The sequence below is a fragment of the Alligator sinensis genome, unplaced genomic scaffold, assembly GCF_000455745.1.
Source record: "Alligator sinensis unplaced genomic scaffold, ASM45574v1 scaffold1389_1, whole genome shotgun sequence".
Taxonomy (NCBI): Eukaryota; Metazoa; Chordata; order Crocodylia; family Alligatoridae; genus Alligator; species Alligator sinensis.
In genome coordinates this window covers 124,993-142,294 of record NW_005843026.1, presented here as the reverse complement: position 1 = coordinate 142,294, position 17,302 = coordinate 124,993, and the positions used below count along the sequence as shown (strand labels likewise).

The 17,302-nt window shown below is 43.8% G+C and overlaps 1 protein-coding gene across 1 annotated transcript in view; it reads right to left on the bottom strand.

Moving 5' to 3' along the window:
- MGRN1 (mahogunin ring finger 1) overlaps window positions 1-17,302 on the bottom strand; it is a 148,574-nt gene that overhangs the window by 94,681 nt on the left and 36,591 nt on the right. Inside the window, exon 4 of the mRNA XM_025193207.1 lies at window positions 13,139-13,285. Within this exon, the coding sequence (XP_025048992.1) occupies window positions 13,139-13,285 (147 nt within the window). The remainder of the gene's footprint in view (window positions 1-13,138; window positions 13,286-17,302) is intronic.

The following is a 17,302-nucleotide window of genomic DNA, read 5'->3' as shown; positions in this document are numbered from 1 at the left end:
TTTCTCTCTGCAGCTGAGAAATCCATCGTGCAAAGAAAGCACCAAGTGGCGGGAAAATTCCAATGTGCCGAGGCACTAAAAATCATTGGGTTGTGACACCTTTCAGTCATGGTGCAAGTCAAATTGTCGCCACCAAGCCTGTAGGTATGTTGGGGATTATTTGCCTAGAAACAATATGCAGAAGTGATTATTATACAGTTCTGACTTCTCTGTCTCAGTAGTAGAGTGGTATCAGTCTCCTGTGTAGTTAAGGTATTCAGAAGTGCTTCAAACTACTCATGCAAAGAGGACGATAACAGGGAAACCAAGGTCTTCCTCTCACTTAAATTTATAACCCACCCTCACTGAGAACATGCATGACAAAGCCAAGCACAAAGGAACCCAGGAGAAACACAATTAATTGCCTATGCACTGATGCTAGGAGCCCAAGTAATAAAAAACAGCAGCTAAAGATGCTAATACATAAAAAGTCTGAAAGTTAAAAACCCTTATCACAGCTTCTTCCATAAGGACAGAATAGGGGAAGAAAGGAAAAGTGCAAAGGCCCCATTTCTTGTTAAAATTAAAAAATCTGAGGAGACTGAACACTTACAGACTATAGTTCTAACTTGTAAGCCTAAAGACAGGGTGTAAGAGTGGGCTTTTTTTCCCCAGAAACTATAAAGTTTCACTGGAGAACAGGATGAACTGCTCCTTAATCAACACTTGTCACAAGCAGGTGTGCACGTGCATGTGTGTGTGTAACCCTTAAACGTGACTTCAATATAAGGGACATTTGCTGGAACCTTCATGTAGCCAGTTATAAAACCTCATTAAAGTTCCCATTAAAAAAAAAAAAGAGAAAAAATGTCCTAACAAAGTCATATACTAACACATGGACCTAATATTGGTGGACATCAATTAGTTGCTGACCTAAAGATTAGCATTTGCTTAAGTATAAGCAATAAAGATCTGGTTATCTTTATTATTTTTACATTGTGTGAACAGAATATGCCAACAAATATACACATACATGTTTGGAACTTTAAAATGGACTAATATTCCAAAACTAAAAAGCAATCATTGGCATAAGTGACTAGGAATAAATTAAAGACAGTAAGTTATTAACAAAAATTAGAACTTGTTCAGGGACATTTTATTGGATGCCCAAAAAACAATTTCATAGATATATTAAAAAACACTGTTACTGAGCAAATTGCAATCTTGGTAAAAAGAAAATGTGGAAGCAGCAATAAAATGAATGTTATATAACAAAAACTGCAAAAGGAGATGCAAAATGCAATGAGAGTACATTTCAAGTTTAAAAATATAGTAAGGGAAACCAAAGAACCATCTAGAGCTAACAGGATTGAACTGGCACACTTTTAAAAAATATTATGAAAAAATCCACAGGTCAAGTATGCATACTTTACTAGAAGTAGTTGGTAAAATTGTGAACAGTGATATAGAAATGACAGAAGCATCCAAGAAGTATTTCTGATCTGACTATGAAACAAAGCAGAAGAATATAGCCCATTCCATGTAATGACATGTGGAAGGAACAGAACACTTAGCATCCATAACAAAGGAAGGTGGGAGAGAGTTTCACCTCAAACCAGACAATGAATAGGCCCAAGTAAGGAAAACAGAAGACTTAAACTGCCTTGCTAAGGAGCCCTCTGAACCACTGTTAAATAACAGACCTTTGAAAACTGGGGAAAATTATAAAGGATTGGAGGACTAACAATGTAATTCCAATATTTACTATGAAATGTTTCAGGGAATCATGAACAGGTAGCCTGATGTCACTGCAAACAAATTAATAGAATGATTAATTTAGAATATCAACAAAAATTAACATACATACACATATTTTTATATACATGGTTGATTTCAGCCAGCACTGCTTCAGGAAAGGCAGTCCTTTTCAAATTAACTTGACATTATTAATGAGATGGTCACAATCCAAAAATATATTTTACTATAGCCAGATGAAAGGAATTTACAAGATGAGAGATGGTTTTGGGAAGCAGCAACTCCAGATAACTGCCTTAACATGAGCTCTCAGTATCATGTTGTGGCAAAGGTGGCAATAGCAAGTTTGATACTAGAACGCATCACCTGGTCCTGATGTGATGTCCATGCTTAAAGAATGTGGAAATACTACAGCTCAAAAGGAGAGCCACAAAAATGTTCTGAGGGTTGGAAAATGAGCCTTATTAGATCAGGTTCAAGGAACTAAATTTACTCAGAATACCAAAAGAAGGTAAAACAATAGCTACGCTCTATACAAGTTATGCATATGAAAAAAAAAAACTAGTAGTGGAAGACTTTTTTCAACTTTGATGACAAGATCCAATGGCTGGAAATTAAGATCATCAAACTCTACCTTAAAAAGAGACGCAATTTCCAAACCGGGGGAGAAATTAATCACTGGAATACGTTTCAAGGAAGGCAAAGCACTAACTTCACTTAGAGTGAAGAAGAAGATTAGACCCTTCTAGAAGACAGGTTTCTGGACCCATGGGGGAGTCCTGCCAGCCAAACAGTACACTGGAAAAGTGTGTAGACATGGCCAGGACCTAGTCTGGGCACACAGGAACCAGCTAACGGTAGAGTGGGGCCTGATCCTGCAGCACAGGGCTGAGTGGAGGAAGTGTGGGGCCCTGACTCAACAGTGGAGGCAGATGGGGCCCAGTCTGGTGGTAGTCCAAGCAAAAGCAGCATAGGATCCAACCTGGCCCACAACTGGGCCCTGCACCCCTCATCTGGCCCCCTACACCAGAACATGGATGTGAAGAGGGACTAGCTATAAATAAGAGCAAGGGAATGGAAAGAAGTTTGCACTGGGAGAACACCATTTTAGGAGTAGCTGTACCTTTAAGATAGCAAGACACAGAGAGGAGCTGGGCAGTGAGAGAAAAAAGGGAGAACGGAGCACAGGCTCAGAGGAAGGAGTCAGAGACAGAGAAGTCCCAGGAGATGGTTCTGCCTAAAAGAAAGGACAGGACATGTCCAGAAGAGAGACTCTGGAGTCTCTGAAGAAGTAGGGCAATGTGTCGATTGCTCAGAGGATGAAAGGTTGAAAAACAGAAAGCGCAAGAAGGGAGCGGCGGATGCTCGTAGCTTTTTCAAAGAGGGAAAGTTACTTCTTATCCTGTTCGAGTTTATTTGTTATTGTTGTTTTTGACAGAATTCACTCGGGACTGCCAGTGTTATGGGGTGAATCAGGGAGAAGAGCCCAAGTTTGTGCTGCTCCCTCATCCAAACAGGCAGGAGGCAAGTGTGCACAGAGGAACTCCTTGGGATAATACCCCACAAAAAAAAAGGAAAAGAGAAGAAAAGAATAGACTGAAAGCAATACCCTGGTCCCAAAAAAAAAATGTAAATAGTTCTGGATTGGACTTTGTCTTGTTGTGGCTGGGTTGTTGTGGTGACGGTGAATAAATGCAACAAAGTTTTCTGAAGATAGAAACAAAAGTATGTAAAACAGTGGATAGAGACACAAGTTGTACTGAAGTTAGTTAATAGTAGCAGTGATAAATAAAAAGAAAAAAGTTAACAATAAAGAGAACTGATCAACCATATATGAATTCCATTCCACTGGTGATTAAAAAACTCGGGCATTGTCTGAGGGAACTCGAGCAGAGGGTGTCACAAAGATACAAGTCTCGTCATACTGCTGTGACCTACTGCATTGATAACACCTCCCAACTGTTATTAAACATTAGATCAAGACGTAGCAGGCAAGAGTCGGTCTATAACGCAGAAGTACTAACATCCAGCAATTAGGGAGACAAGTAAACAAAATAAATAAATAAATAAGTCATGCTCTTAAAGAGAAAACTCTTGATGAAGCATCCCTGCTATCATCAAATCTCATGGCTCATCTGGTCATATGCCATGGATCAGAACATCTTTCCCAGGGCATGTTTGGCTGGATTTATCAGAGGTAAAGATAGCTGTGGAAGGGATTTTGCCCTTTTCTGAGGTTTCGGAAACTACTACAGATGGGACACTGGACCTCATGGACCAGAATGCTGAGGCAGTGCAGCTAAACATCTGTCTAACTGATGTTTTTGCATATATGCTCAATGTCTTATTGATCACCAGAATTAGGCCAGAGAAGAATTTTCCTATGGTCAGACTTACCAGAGATCTTGGGGAGATCTGTTTTCCTTTACAGCATGAGATATGGATCACTTCCTGGGACCATTTGACCATCTTTCATCTAATCAATTCCTAGCCATAAGAGAGGCTTTGTGAATTTGTAGCACCTTGATCTTTCCTAGTCAGTATGCGGGGCATGCAGCTTATTCTTCTGGAGACAGAAATGCTTTAATCCAACCAAAGCAGAGTCGGCAACCTATAGTCTATGGGCTGGATCTATCCTGCTAGCCTTTGGATGTGGCCTGCAGAGCTGTGCGGTTTAAGCAGCAGGGGTTTTGCCTGCACTACCCTGTGCAGGAAGTCACTGGGGCTTGGGAGAAGTGGGAATTATCTTTGCACCACCCCACAGTGATGGGGCAGGCAGACGCAGAGAAGATGCCTGGGTCCTAGTGCATACCTACCTCAGACCTGAGCTGGGTCATTCCAGTGCATCCCCTGTGTCTTTCCCACCAGAAAGCACTGCTGACCTCTGAACTAAAGTATTTATGCATAAGATTAGATTAAATTTAAGTAATATGAAGGAGGTCAGACTAGAAAAATCTAATGGCCCCTTTTGGGCCTCGAACTCTGTGAACTTGAGTTTTCCCTCCTTCAGGAAGGTTCCACAGAAAACTGCAACACCAGCAGATAGTACTAAGTACCTCCAACAGGCAAGCAGACACATATTCAATACAGAGCTGCACATTCTCCCCTACCCCAACACTCACACTCTTACTTTCCTCACAGGTTGTTAGCCAATATGCTCAGTAGGGAATAGCTGGTTGCCAAATGCTTGAGAGTTTTGCTGGCACTGGGGAGAGGACAGAGAAAGTGACAGGATGCTACAGGGTTGTTGGTTGTAGCCGTGTTGGTCTAAGGACATAGGCAGGCAAGGTTTTGGGTAGATGTGATATATTTTATTAGACCAACTAATAAAAACTAGTTGGTAAAAGATATCACATCTACCCAAAGAACCTTGCCTGGCAGGATGCTAAGCATTCTGAGAAACCAGTTAAGGAAGTAGGACTGTTAAAAAATAATTTCCAATCCAGTTATCTGGGGAAGTGAGAGATCTGTTAAGTGTTCCTTGGAACCATGCTAGCGAGGCATCAGCCTCAGTGCTGGTGTCATTTCCTTTTCAAATGCAGCCCAAGCAATTTGATCAGAGGATTTCCTTTATTTCCTGATATAGACCAATTTTCTCTTTGCAAAGGGAAGAATTTTCCTCTGGTCAAAAAGACCTATTCGCTTTGGAATGAGCAGCACAAGAAGCAAGCAGGGAGATCTTTGTGGTTCATATATGAACTCAATCTCCATACAGGATGCTTCCCAAACACCAGAGAAGCCTCCTTCCCCAATTACAGCAGAGCCACAGCATTGGCCAATTTTTTAAAGCAGAAGGTTCAAGCCCATAGTATTACTGGCGTGATTAGGATACTGGGAAGGTTATTTCAGTGAAGCAAAAACAGAAACAGATTTCAGCCACTTAGAACCTCCCCAGAGCACGCTGCAGGCTGGTCATGGCTTAAGAGCAAATTTCTACCTTTGACAATATTCCAGAAAGCCTGCCCCGCTTTAGGGACTGGTTTCCATTTAAAGAAAAAAAGTTATTCTATTTTCTAAAGAAATTCTGCTCCCAAGGCAATTGTTGGATATACTGATACAAAAAGAGAACTGATTTGTAAATGTTAAATGCATTGGCCCTTGAATTTGGATGTTGGGACTCAAAGCAGTTGAAAGAAAAAAAGACAAAACAGAGACAGGGAAGATTAATTTCAATTATTGTGCTAAAATGTAGCTCTCCACTCTGAGTTCTAAAAATGCAACCCAGATTTTTTTCACCAAAACTTGAAAAGAATAAATTAAAGTAATTATAGTGTTGCCATTTCAGAACTGCTTTGCAAAGCTAAAATCAGAGCTTCAAAAGAAGGCTTTTACTGGCAGCATTCTGAATCCAGAGAAGCAGAGATGCCCACTTCAGGCAGCTGCACTCGACCTAAGACATGCTTAAAGAGCCAACACAACATGGGAAAATAGCCTGGTTTGAATTAAAGCAGTTTATTTGTATCTTCTTCCCCAGGTCCTTACTGCCCACCACATCTGCATGAAATAAGGATTTTGGCTCCTAAAGAATCCATTGTCCTCTACTACAAAAACACACTCTGTACTTATATTACAGTTTTCATTCAAGAATCTCAGCATGTCAGAGGCTGGCAAATATTATCCCCATTTTATGTATGGGGAAACTGAGGCACAATTTAGTTGCTCAAAAGGTAAGGGAAGACCCAAAGGCAGAACCAAGTTGTTTTGACTTTTAGTCTAAGGACCTGCATAGTGGGTCACTGCTGCCACCACATCCTGGAGAAATAATTTCTATACCACTGCTGTTGCAATTGTTTAGCATGGCAGCAATGTTAACAGAGGATCCCATTTTCATGCTAAAATAGGCAGCATTCAAGAACAAAAGTCTACTTTTTGGCAGAAGCCACTATCTGAATGAGCTGTGGTCAGGTTACATAAAAAGTGATTCTCTCTAAAATAAAACATTTTTTAATTGAAAAATCAAATCTGATTAAGATAATATTTGCTTTTAAAGAAGAATATGATCATCTTTAAGGCCAAGTAAGTTTGTTGTCTCATTTTTAAGAAAGTTGAACCATTGAACTGGTAAAAATCATGGCTAAGGACCTAGTACCAGAGGGTGTCTATACACATACTGCACAGCAAGGGGGAATGGAGGAGAGGGTGTTTAATTAGAGCAGCTCTCAGACAGAAGCTCTAATTAAAACACCACAGTATCACATGTATTCAGCATCCCACATTTCAAAATTGCTGTGGGAGTGTTTAATCAAAGCTTGTTCAATTAGTTTTAAAGCACCCCCACCATCATTTTGAAACACAGGATGCTAAATACATGCAACATTGCAGCACATCAGAACATTCTAATTAGATTAATCAAGTCTGCTCCAGGAGAGCACATGTATTGGTTCTAAGAGTTTGTTAATGTGCTAAACCAATTTTTGATAATAAAAGCTTCTTTCAAGTGCATCAAGAATTTTCAAATTAGTCAGCAATTTGGATCTGAGTGAACTAGACCGTGCAGAACTGGGAGCTGAAAAAAAACAACCAGGAAGCTTTTTATGAAGTGTAGTAGAAAGCAAAAGGCCTGTGTTATAGAATCTACTTGTTTTAGAACTTTGTCTATGAGCACCATGTCTAAAGTGATTCTATTTAATGGCTAGATGGTAATTAGGGGTGCACTGATAGAAATTTTGGGGGCCGATACCAATAGCTGACTTTTAAAGAGGCATATCCACTGATACCGATTTGATTTCCGATACAGCTGCATGCAGCTGGTAAGTCTGTTGTGGTGGAAGGGGAGGGGGGAGGGAAGGGGTGTGGTGGGGGCAATGCCCCCCACGATGAGGGAGGGAGTGGGGCAGGGGCTAGGGAAGGCACTGCCCAGCCGGGGCAGGGCAGGGCAGGGCACAGGACAGAGCCACAGCTCGTCCAGAGGATGCAGGGAAAGGAGCGGCTACCACCGCTGTGTGCACCATGGGAGGGCATGGGGTGGGGGCACGTGCCCCTGGATCTGTGCGGGGTGGGGGCTGGGCTAGGCTGTGCTTCGGGCAGGCAGCGGCGGTGCTGGGAGAGGGGCTATGAGGGGCGCTGCAGCCACTCCAAAATTTACCATAGCCCCCCTATAATCCCCCTCCCCTGAGGGGGACAACTGCCTGCCCTGAGTGCAGCCCCGGCCCAACCACACCCCCCCACATGCTGTGAAGAGGCTGGCACAGACCTGGCCCCAGCCCGCAGCTGCAACCCACCCTGCTCCTCCTTGCGCAGATCTGGGGGCACACACCCTTCCCACACCCCATGCCCTCCCAGGGTTTGAGCAATGGCAGAAGCCAACTCCCCCAGTCTGTGCTCCCGGGATGAGCTGCGGCTCTGTCCCGCGCTCCACCCTGCGGCTGGGCAGCGCCTGCCCCAACCCCTGCTCTAGACCCAGCCCCACTCCCTCCCTCACCACAGGGGGGCATTGATCTGCCCCCCACACCCCTTCCCTTCCCCCTCCCCACCCACTACAATGAATTTACCAGCTGCATGCAGCTCTCCAAGCTGCCAGGTTGTGCTCCTCACTGCCTATGTGCTGTGCATGCACGGGCATTTATCAGCCAAGTTATCAGCCACATCAGGCCAATCTCCAATACAATCAAGTTTCTATTGGTACCGATCCAATATCGGACTGATGTATGAGTGCACCTCTAATGGTAAAACTTCCTCTAATGAATCAATCAGTTAGAAATGTAAAACATATTTTGATAAACTTTTTTTTCAATGTTTCAAGCACATTTTTAGACGGGTAAGGGGACTAGTTAAGAATCTTAACATGCCATTTTTGTGCATTTAATTGAATTCCAGTTCCCTCACCATGCAGCCTAAAACAAAACTGCAAGTAAAAGATTAGTCATTCAGTAAATAAAAATTAGAGTATTCACCATTTGCTAACATGAAAAAAAAATTTTTAACTGAATCTGAATATATGTATTTAAGCTATAATTAAACAAATGTGTATGCTCCTAACAAAAGTAGTACAAATTTTCATAGGCCATATTTAGAAGCAAATCAACAAATTTGAATGGTTTTCGAGGAGAAATAAGTGCTGTAGAGAAAAGACTAAACAAGATTAAAATCTATTTAAATCATGATAAAAAAATCATTTTTAAATCCATCTACCATAGCCATAGAACCTGAACACCTCCAGTCCCAGTCCTAGAGTTGCTTCTCTTTTCAGCTCAAGGGAAGGGACACTTTGCACAGCGCCAAGTCAAAAGCTGGACGTGCTGCCTATCTATCCATGTTATACCTGCCCTATGAAGAGAGGATTTCAAGTGCTAAACACCTTTCACTAATACTAAATTCAAAGGAAGCATTTTAAAGACCAAAGGAAAAGAACATGGAAATTTCATCAAGATTTCTAAGGAAGCCATTTGCACTGTCCAAGAAAAACTGGATCCGATCAGAAAGTGTTTTCAGGGTTTTTTCCAGAAGGATTCAGAACTCTTTAAAAAGAGCTAATTTATTACCATACACAAAATAAAGACAGCTGAAGACTTTAACAGAAGTGGAGATGAGCCTAATCCAAAATCTTAGCTCTGGATGCCCTCCAAACTTTGAAGGAATGCACATCTGGATGGGAGCTTTGAGCCTTTGGTCTCATTTCTAAAAATGCCATGTTCGTTGATCATTAACAGGATGTTTATATTGCACCTAAAACACAAGCAAGTCTGTTCATAAAGTTTGGGGGTTTTTTTTCCCTGACTGAAAGTTTAACAGATTACTTAAATTATATGTACATTTGCTTTGAAATCCAGAACCCAACAACTGCAAAACTCTTAGCACTGACCCGGGAGAGCTCTCAGTCAGTTAATCTAAAGTCAGGGATGAAAAAAAGTCTTCCACAACTTCCTGAGTTCTTCACCTACAGAGGACCCAGGTTGGCTTAATAGTGAGTACTCTATCTGGGGGCATCTAGGACTGTCAGTAGCAGTTTAACCAAAAGCCTAACGGCATATCTTATTCGCATGAAAATGTAAATTACAGTCATTCTGTGTAACCCAGAGAATGGGTTCTGTGGATGTGATACACCTTGACTTTAGGAAAGGTTTGATGTATCCTAAGACATTCTCACTGGTAAACTAAGGAGATGCATCCTAGAATAGGGGGGTCTCATACTCAACCCACCTCTTGGATCAGGATACAGACCCTAGGACTCCTCGTGGGAGGGACACAGACCTGGTGGCAGCATGGCAAACAGCAGCACAAGGGTGAGTGGTGGTAGCCATTGCTTGCTCCCCTGTCCCCAAAGGCCATCAACAATGGGGCCCTGTTTCCCTGAATTCTGCAGCAGGCCCCACCCCCAAATTCCCACACCCATCAGGAGTGATGCAGATTGAAGGAAATGTCTCCAGAGGTTGTATGTCTGAAACCCCTGCTCTAGAAAATACTCTAAGGTGGATACATAATTGGCTGGATCATTGTACTCAAGGAGGAGTCATCGATGACATGATGTCTACTTGACAGGAAATATTCAGCAGGGTTCTCCTGTAGCAGAAAGCCCCCTTTTCCTCTTGCCTGCATTTGCTCTCCCCTCTTTGGATATGTTTCTCTTCTTCTACCTTTTCTTCCTTCCTCTTTCTTTCACTATAAGTTAAGGAATTGTGTTTTAAAGTTTGTATGTGTGTATTTTGCATCTCCCCTTGTAGTTTGGTATTTTTATCTATTTGTGTACCATGGCATTACTCTTGTAGCTTATATTTTCTACTCCTCACCTTTTAACTAAAAGTGTTTAGTTTCAGAAGTAAGTTATACACTGTAACAATGTTAACAAGGGCAGAAATTAAACTGCCGCATTCCCTGCATCAGGAGGGCCCCTGAAAGAGTGAGTGAATCAGTGACTGAATGCGTAACACAGTAGCAGGCAGCAATTAACACCTAGGAAAACCACAGATCAACCAAGGGAAGAAATCAACAGGAGACAATGTAGCAACCGGGAATTCTCTAAACTTCACTGTTCAAGGGCTAAAAGCCCTGGTCTGAGTTAATCAATGCCGGGGACCAACTTTTGGGCTGAATATCTCCAGATCAACCGCTCCCAGAGCCCTACTCAAAATTCATCAATGGACTCCCAAACCTGCACATACATGCGGACGACCCCTGGGGCTGACAGATGCCATCCAGTAGCCACCGAGGGGGAAGTCCCACGAGGGTCAACGACCCCTGGATTGGGCAAACCTGAAAACTGGGGAGTCACCAAAGTCTGCCAAGGACAGATAAAAAGCAGTGAAAAGTGACCCTCAGCGGCGCCCTCTTGATCTCCAACTTGACCAGCACCTGACATGTCCAGCCAGAAGGACCAGTCAGCAACCCCCTTCTGGAGGATAACACCACGCTGGAAGAAGCCTCGACTGGCCATCAATGGCAGACTCCAGCGCCTGTAGGATAGGTATACCTGACTCTTGTAGCTCGCTACTGTGTCCCCCCCCCCCCCCCCCCCCCCCAGGGTCTGTCTAGGATCCAGGGTAGTTGAATATTTTCATTAATGACTTGGAGGATGGGACTGAGTGTACGTTCAACAAATTTGCAGATGACACCAAAGGGGACTGGAATCACAGACACTTTGGAGAACAGGATTAGGATTCAGAATGATCTTGATAAATTAAAAAATGGTAAAAATTAAGCAACTGGACTTTAATAAAGGACATATGCAAAATTCTGCACTTCCTATGGAAAAACTACATGCACAAATACAGACTGGGGAATGACTGGCTCGGTTACAGTACTGTGGAAAATAACTTGGGGGTTACACTGGACCATAAACTGACTATGAGCCAACAGCATGCTGCTGTTGCAAAGAAAGCCTACAACATGGGGTGTATTAACAGGAGAGTTCCTTGCAAGTCAAAGGAAATGATTCTTCTGCTCTATTCAGCATTGGTGAGCCCTCATCTGGACTCTTCCACCTAGTTTTGGGCACTTCACTTCAAGAAAGACATGAAGAAATTACAGTCCAGCAAAGAGTAACAAAAGAGGTTCCCAGAGATCTGGGAAAGACAACTTATGAGAAAAAGTTGGAGGAACTCTGATTACTTAGTCTAGAGAAGAAAAGATGGGACATGTATTTGATAACCGTCATCAAATACCTAAAGGGTGGTTATGAAAAGGATGTTGATACTCCCCATATTCTCTATGGCTGCAGATGATAATATTCAACTTCTACTAGACTTGAAAGTGTTTCAAGTGATTTTTTTTTAAACTTAACTAACTAGATTTTCAGATGTTTCTTCTTAATAGAAATGTTTGGACCGGTAGAGTCAATGTACTAAGAATGGAGTCCTTTCAAAGATCATCAGATGAAAAAAGTAGAAGGAATTGAGATTCATTCCCACCTGCCTATTAAAATAAATTATAAGGCTGTCAATTAATCGTGGTTAATGCACGCAATTAATGCGTTAATTGTTCACATTCAATTTTTTAACACATTAATAGCACATCTGGTTTTGGAGTCTGCACCCAGGCTCCAGTCCATCACCAACACCGCCACCTCTGGGGCAGTGGTGGCAGCACAGAGGACCACAAGGCAGTCCGGGTACAGGCTCCAGGCAGCTGCAGCAGGGGGGAGGGGCATGCACAGACAGACATGCAGCTGCAGCCTGAAGGCGGCCAGGAACACAGCCTGGCAGCATGTGGAGCAGTGCCCAGCAGGTAAGTGTTGAGGGAGAAGGGATGTGGGGAAGGGAAGGGGCAGTGGGGTGCAGATTGAGGCCCCCACAGTGAGGGAGGGAGTGGGGCAGGGGCTGGGATGAATGGGGCCCTGGGGCCGGTGCAGGTCATGGGACGGAGCCATGGCTCATCCAGGGGAACAGGGGGGCTCCTGCCACTGCACGTACGCCTTATGCCTCCCCCAGATCAGGCGTTGCCAACTAGCTAGGAATAAACAGAGCCACAGCAAAGAGCTGAGCAGGGCCATGAAAGTACTCTTGCTGCTGCTGCTGCAGCTTTTACTTCAAAGAATGCCACTTCTTCAGCCAGGTGTATGGGACCACTGATCAACTCTGAGTGGAAACTTAGGCCTTGAAGTAAAAGCCACAGTAGACAAGTGAGAGGCTTGTCCTTAATTGGGGAAGTTAGTGAGAATTAAGCTGGTTGTGAAGCACCGCATAGGCATGGTGAGTGTTCCACTGTATCACACCTTGTGTTTGCCTGACAAACAGAACAACTTCAGGTTTCTCCCCCACCTACCCCACATTGAAGACCTGCATAACAGAGGAAACAGTAACTAATGTACAATGTTATCAAATGAACAAAGCAAATACAACAGAACAAAAGGAGAACCATTGTTTTCCAGCCTCTGTCAGAATATGCTTCTCAACTGTTACTAGAATAGGAAACATGAGTTTCAGATGCATGTAATTTAAGTTATCAGCACCCCTTTTTACCCAGGACTTACACTGCCATGCCACTGATGAATTCCTCTGTAGCCTGGCAATAGATTGTGATGGCAACACGGGCATCAGCATCAAATGTGAATTCTAAGCTGTATAAGACTTTCTGCTTCCCATTCTCTTCCACAGGACTGTCCACATCATCTTTGTACCTATAAGCAAACCACAGAGAGAGAGAGTTAGGCCAGATATATATGGAAGACACTAAGTAAGACATCTGGTTCATTTCCTAAGGCCGTGCCAAGAATGTTCTCTACAGTAGACTCAAGTGCTTTGTCCACATGACTTAACAATGGGGTTTCTACCGTGTCTGAAGAAACTGTACTCCCAGTAGATTTTGCTAACAGGAAGATTTTTCTAATATTGAAAACTTTTCTTTTTACCCGTCTAACATCAAGGAATCCCACTGAGTCTATCCAAGGCATTCTGTTTCTGGAGTAAACCCAAAAATGAGCCTCACTAAGGGCTACACATGCAGATAAAGGTACTAAGTGATCCAATACATGATCCACATAATCGTGCCCCCTGCCATGCCTCATGTGCATGGCAGAAGGCGTGACTGTGGGATCATGCATTAGATCGCATTGCACCTTATTGCCAGTGCAAGAGAAGCCTGATCCAGTGCTCCACCTGCACTACCAAGCAACCTCTTGTGGCTGGGAGTGGGGTTTAAACCTGCGACACAAACAGACAGTTGCAAATTTTCCTTCTAAGACTTGGTTACTAGTGGCACTCAGAATAAAATGACAACAATGCTCCAGGCTGGAATCATGACCAGGTACAGCAAGATCACAAGTGCAAATTTAGGAATTTCAAATTGGATTGACAGACTAGGGGTCTAAAGAAAACAATCTTCTAGACTGGCAGTGCAAATATCCCCTTCATAACTGCTCCGTGCATCTCCCTGATAATGACTCTCTGGGTCATCTCCCATCAATACTTTCTTTTGTTTCAGCCTGACAATGGTGGTAGAGCAGGGGTTTTCAACCTTTTTTAGTTGGTGTACCCCCAGAAGCTAGTCAAAAAGCAGGGAGTCCCCCAGCTGGTCAATGAGCGGGAAGGCAGGAGGGGAGGTCCCCTGCATGCATAAACGAAACCAGACGGCAAAACCAGAAGTGCCGCCAGTGAAACTGGAAGTGGCCCCGTTTCTCCACACCACTGCCACACACAGCCTGGGGCCTTCCCAAGTACCCCCAGGGGTATGCGTACCCTTGGTTGACAACCCCTGTAGTAGAGAATTGGTACCAACTTTGAGGTGGGACTGTGGATGGGAAATATACTCTCCACTAGGGAATATACAGGAGACATACAGTTCATGTCTCATTAACTGAGCCTAGGCCACTGGTACTGCTGGCTGGCTGCTTAAGATCGGTAACCAAAGGTGACAAGCCCTACATACAATGAACCACCACCAAAGATCAGGTGGAATGTGCATACAAGACAGACAATGGGAAACATGGGCAGGACTGGTCCTGGGAACAAATGCAGCATTATTAGCAATATAAAAAAGTTGAATGCTGTGTCATTCCAAGGACACTACCAGTATCCACAGAAACCAATCGTAGCTTTTCTCTCCCTTCAATGTTAAACCCTCTAGTGGGCTTTTCAAAAGCACTTTACACAGGCCTCTCTCTCCTGTCATTGAAGTTAAGACAAAAGCTCACTGACCCCCTGGGAGCACAAACATATGCTCTAAATCCTGCTGTATCTGGTCATGATAGTTAGTAGGTAAAGAGTTTATTTCACTTTACAAACATCCATTTCAACAGCATCCTGCTTCCTTCTCAGGATGCAGACATGCTAACTAATGCCCTAATTTTCTGAGATTAAGGAATTTGCTGAAGTCAGAATGAGGTTGACAGCAGAACTTGGATTAAAATCCAGGAGTCCACAGCTTCCAACTCTGTGCTCACACCAGTGAGTGCCTCTCTGTACCCTAGTAAAGTGTGGAAAATGTACTGCATGTTCATCTGTATATCAATGCTGCTAATTACAGATCTTGCTCACGTTTACCAAAGAAAACACCTGAACTTTAGTCAGACAGGTGAGACTGGTGGTATGTTCTCACTTTCAGCTTCAATAAAATCTCTGCTATTAAGGACAACATTTGTCTTGTATTAAGCCAACTGTAGGAGACTGAATCTGATGGGAAATGGTGCATCTTTTTAGCATTTGCCCCTTGAACGAGTCAAGTAATTATGAGCAGATTATACCTCCCACTGGTCTGGTGCTGATTATAATTATTCACTGGTAGTTCCCAATAACATTTTTATGTCCCATAAGGAACAACAGGAGATAAATGAGAGGGTTTTCTTGCTTCCTAGGTGGCTGAAACCTACTTAGAAGAGTGGCAGCCCCTGGACCTGGTATGCAGTTGCCTTTACTAACTGCAGCCCACCTCTTCACCCTCTCATAGCTTCTTCCACTGCAGAGAGCTGATCATGAACAAGCTACTCTGTTCTTAGCCTGGCTGACACAGCTTAGCTGCTGCTATGCCAAGCAGCCATTGACTTTGCTGGGTCCCCAACTCACCCTTGAAGCTCCTTGCACTGCTCCAGATCCACCTCTGGATCTAGCTGCCAGCACTTGACTCTGCCTCATCATTTCTGGGAGAAATCCAGGAATAAAGGGGTTAAATCCTGGGTGGCCAAGGTTGATTTACAGCATCTCTCTCCATGTCATCCACCCAGATGATTATAAGCAGGTGGTGTGCTTTACAACCAGTTCCTAAAGAGGAATTCTCTGGAAGCTGTTCCTGTTGGCAGTGCAACGGAGCTAAGTTCTATCCAACTGAAGGACTGTCACTGTGGCAAGGGACAGAGCATTTATGCCTCAAGTCCAACAACCCCGAGTAATGCTGTGTATGTATTTAACTAGCATAAGGTACCTGGGGCTAGACGTCAAAAGAAAGCCTGCCAGTAAAGGGAGGTGCACGGAGGAGAAGAGGATGCTATGCATGAGGTCAGTGTGTTGCAGGAACAAGAAGCCACCAAGGGTTTTTTCAGGATGTAATGTGCATGGGTGCAGAGAGAATTTTTTGCAGCACATCCCATCGCACAGAGAGGATAGGCTATGACTTCAGGGAATGGCAGGAGAATATCAACTAGCTTTAGTTGATATTAAAAGTTTGATTAAAAAAAGCACTATATAATATCAGTAGAATACAAGTTAAATGAATAAAAAAACTTGCCAAATGATTGATCTCAAAAAGCACTTGCAAAGGAGAGAAATCATTTACATTTCTACAAAGACCAGTATGGTTTTTTATACTACTTCTATACCTTAGAAGATTTGGAACATATAAAAAATACCACTGATGCAGATGGCACAAAGACTGGCACAATAACAAAGAATGGAAGACAGAGCAGTCACCCAAAGCTATCTGAATTTCTTGGTAAGCTAGGCAAGTTCTAACCTTGCTTAGTACAGATTTTAGTATTACTACCACTAAAAAGCAAAGTTATATATCTAAAAATAAGGAATGTAGGTCATACCTATAGAATGCAGGAAAAACATTCAGGAAAGCAGTGACACGAAAAAGAATTTAGGGCTCATGGTGGACCAACAATTCAACATAAGCTTTCAGTGCAGTGCTAGGGTATAAAGAGCTTTTGTAACCCTTGGCTGTATTAACCTGGGATCAAGGGGTTGATTTTATTTTCATACATGGAACTAGTGAGGTACAGATTGGGGGCATGTGCCCCCCCACAAACATGGGGTAGTGTGGGCAGCTGCAGCACTGGTCAGGGAGGGAGTTGTGGCTGGAGCAGGGGCAGGCCTTGCACAGCCAGGGTGGGGCTGGGACACAGCCGCAAGCAGCTCATCCGGGGGGGCACTCACCACAGAAGAGCATGGGGGGCACGTTCCCAGCAGAGGATGCAGCTGCGCTCCACTCAGGCCAGGAGGTGCTACAACACCACCGCTGGGCCCAACCTCAGTGCAGCCGCAGCCTTCACCGGGATCAGGCCAGTGCCACCTCCCAGCCCCAGCCCTCCCCACCAGGGCATAGGGGCCATATGCCCCAGATCTGTGCAGGGGAGGGCAGGCTGATCTTGACGGAGGCTGCAGCCCCAGTGGGATCAGGCCTGGCAACGGCGTCACTGGGAGGGGGCTATAGACAATTTTCGGGTGGCTGGAGTCCCCCATAGCCCAGCTCCCAGTGCCACCAC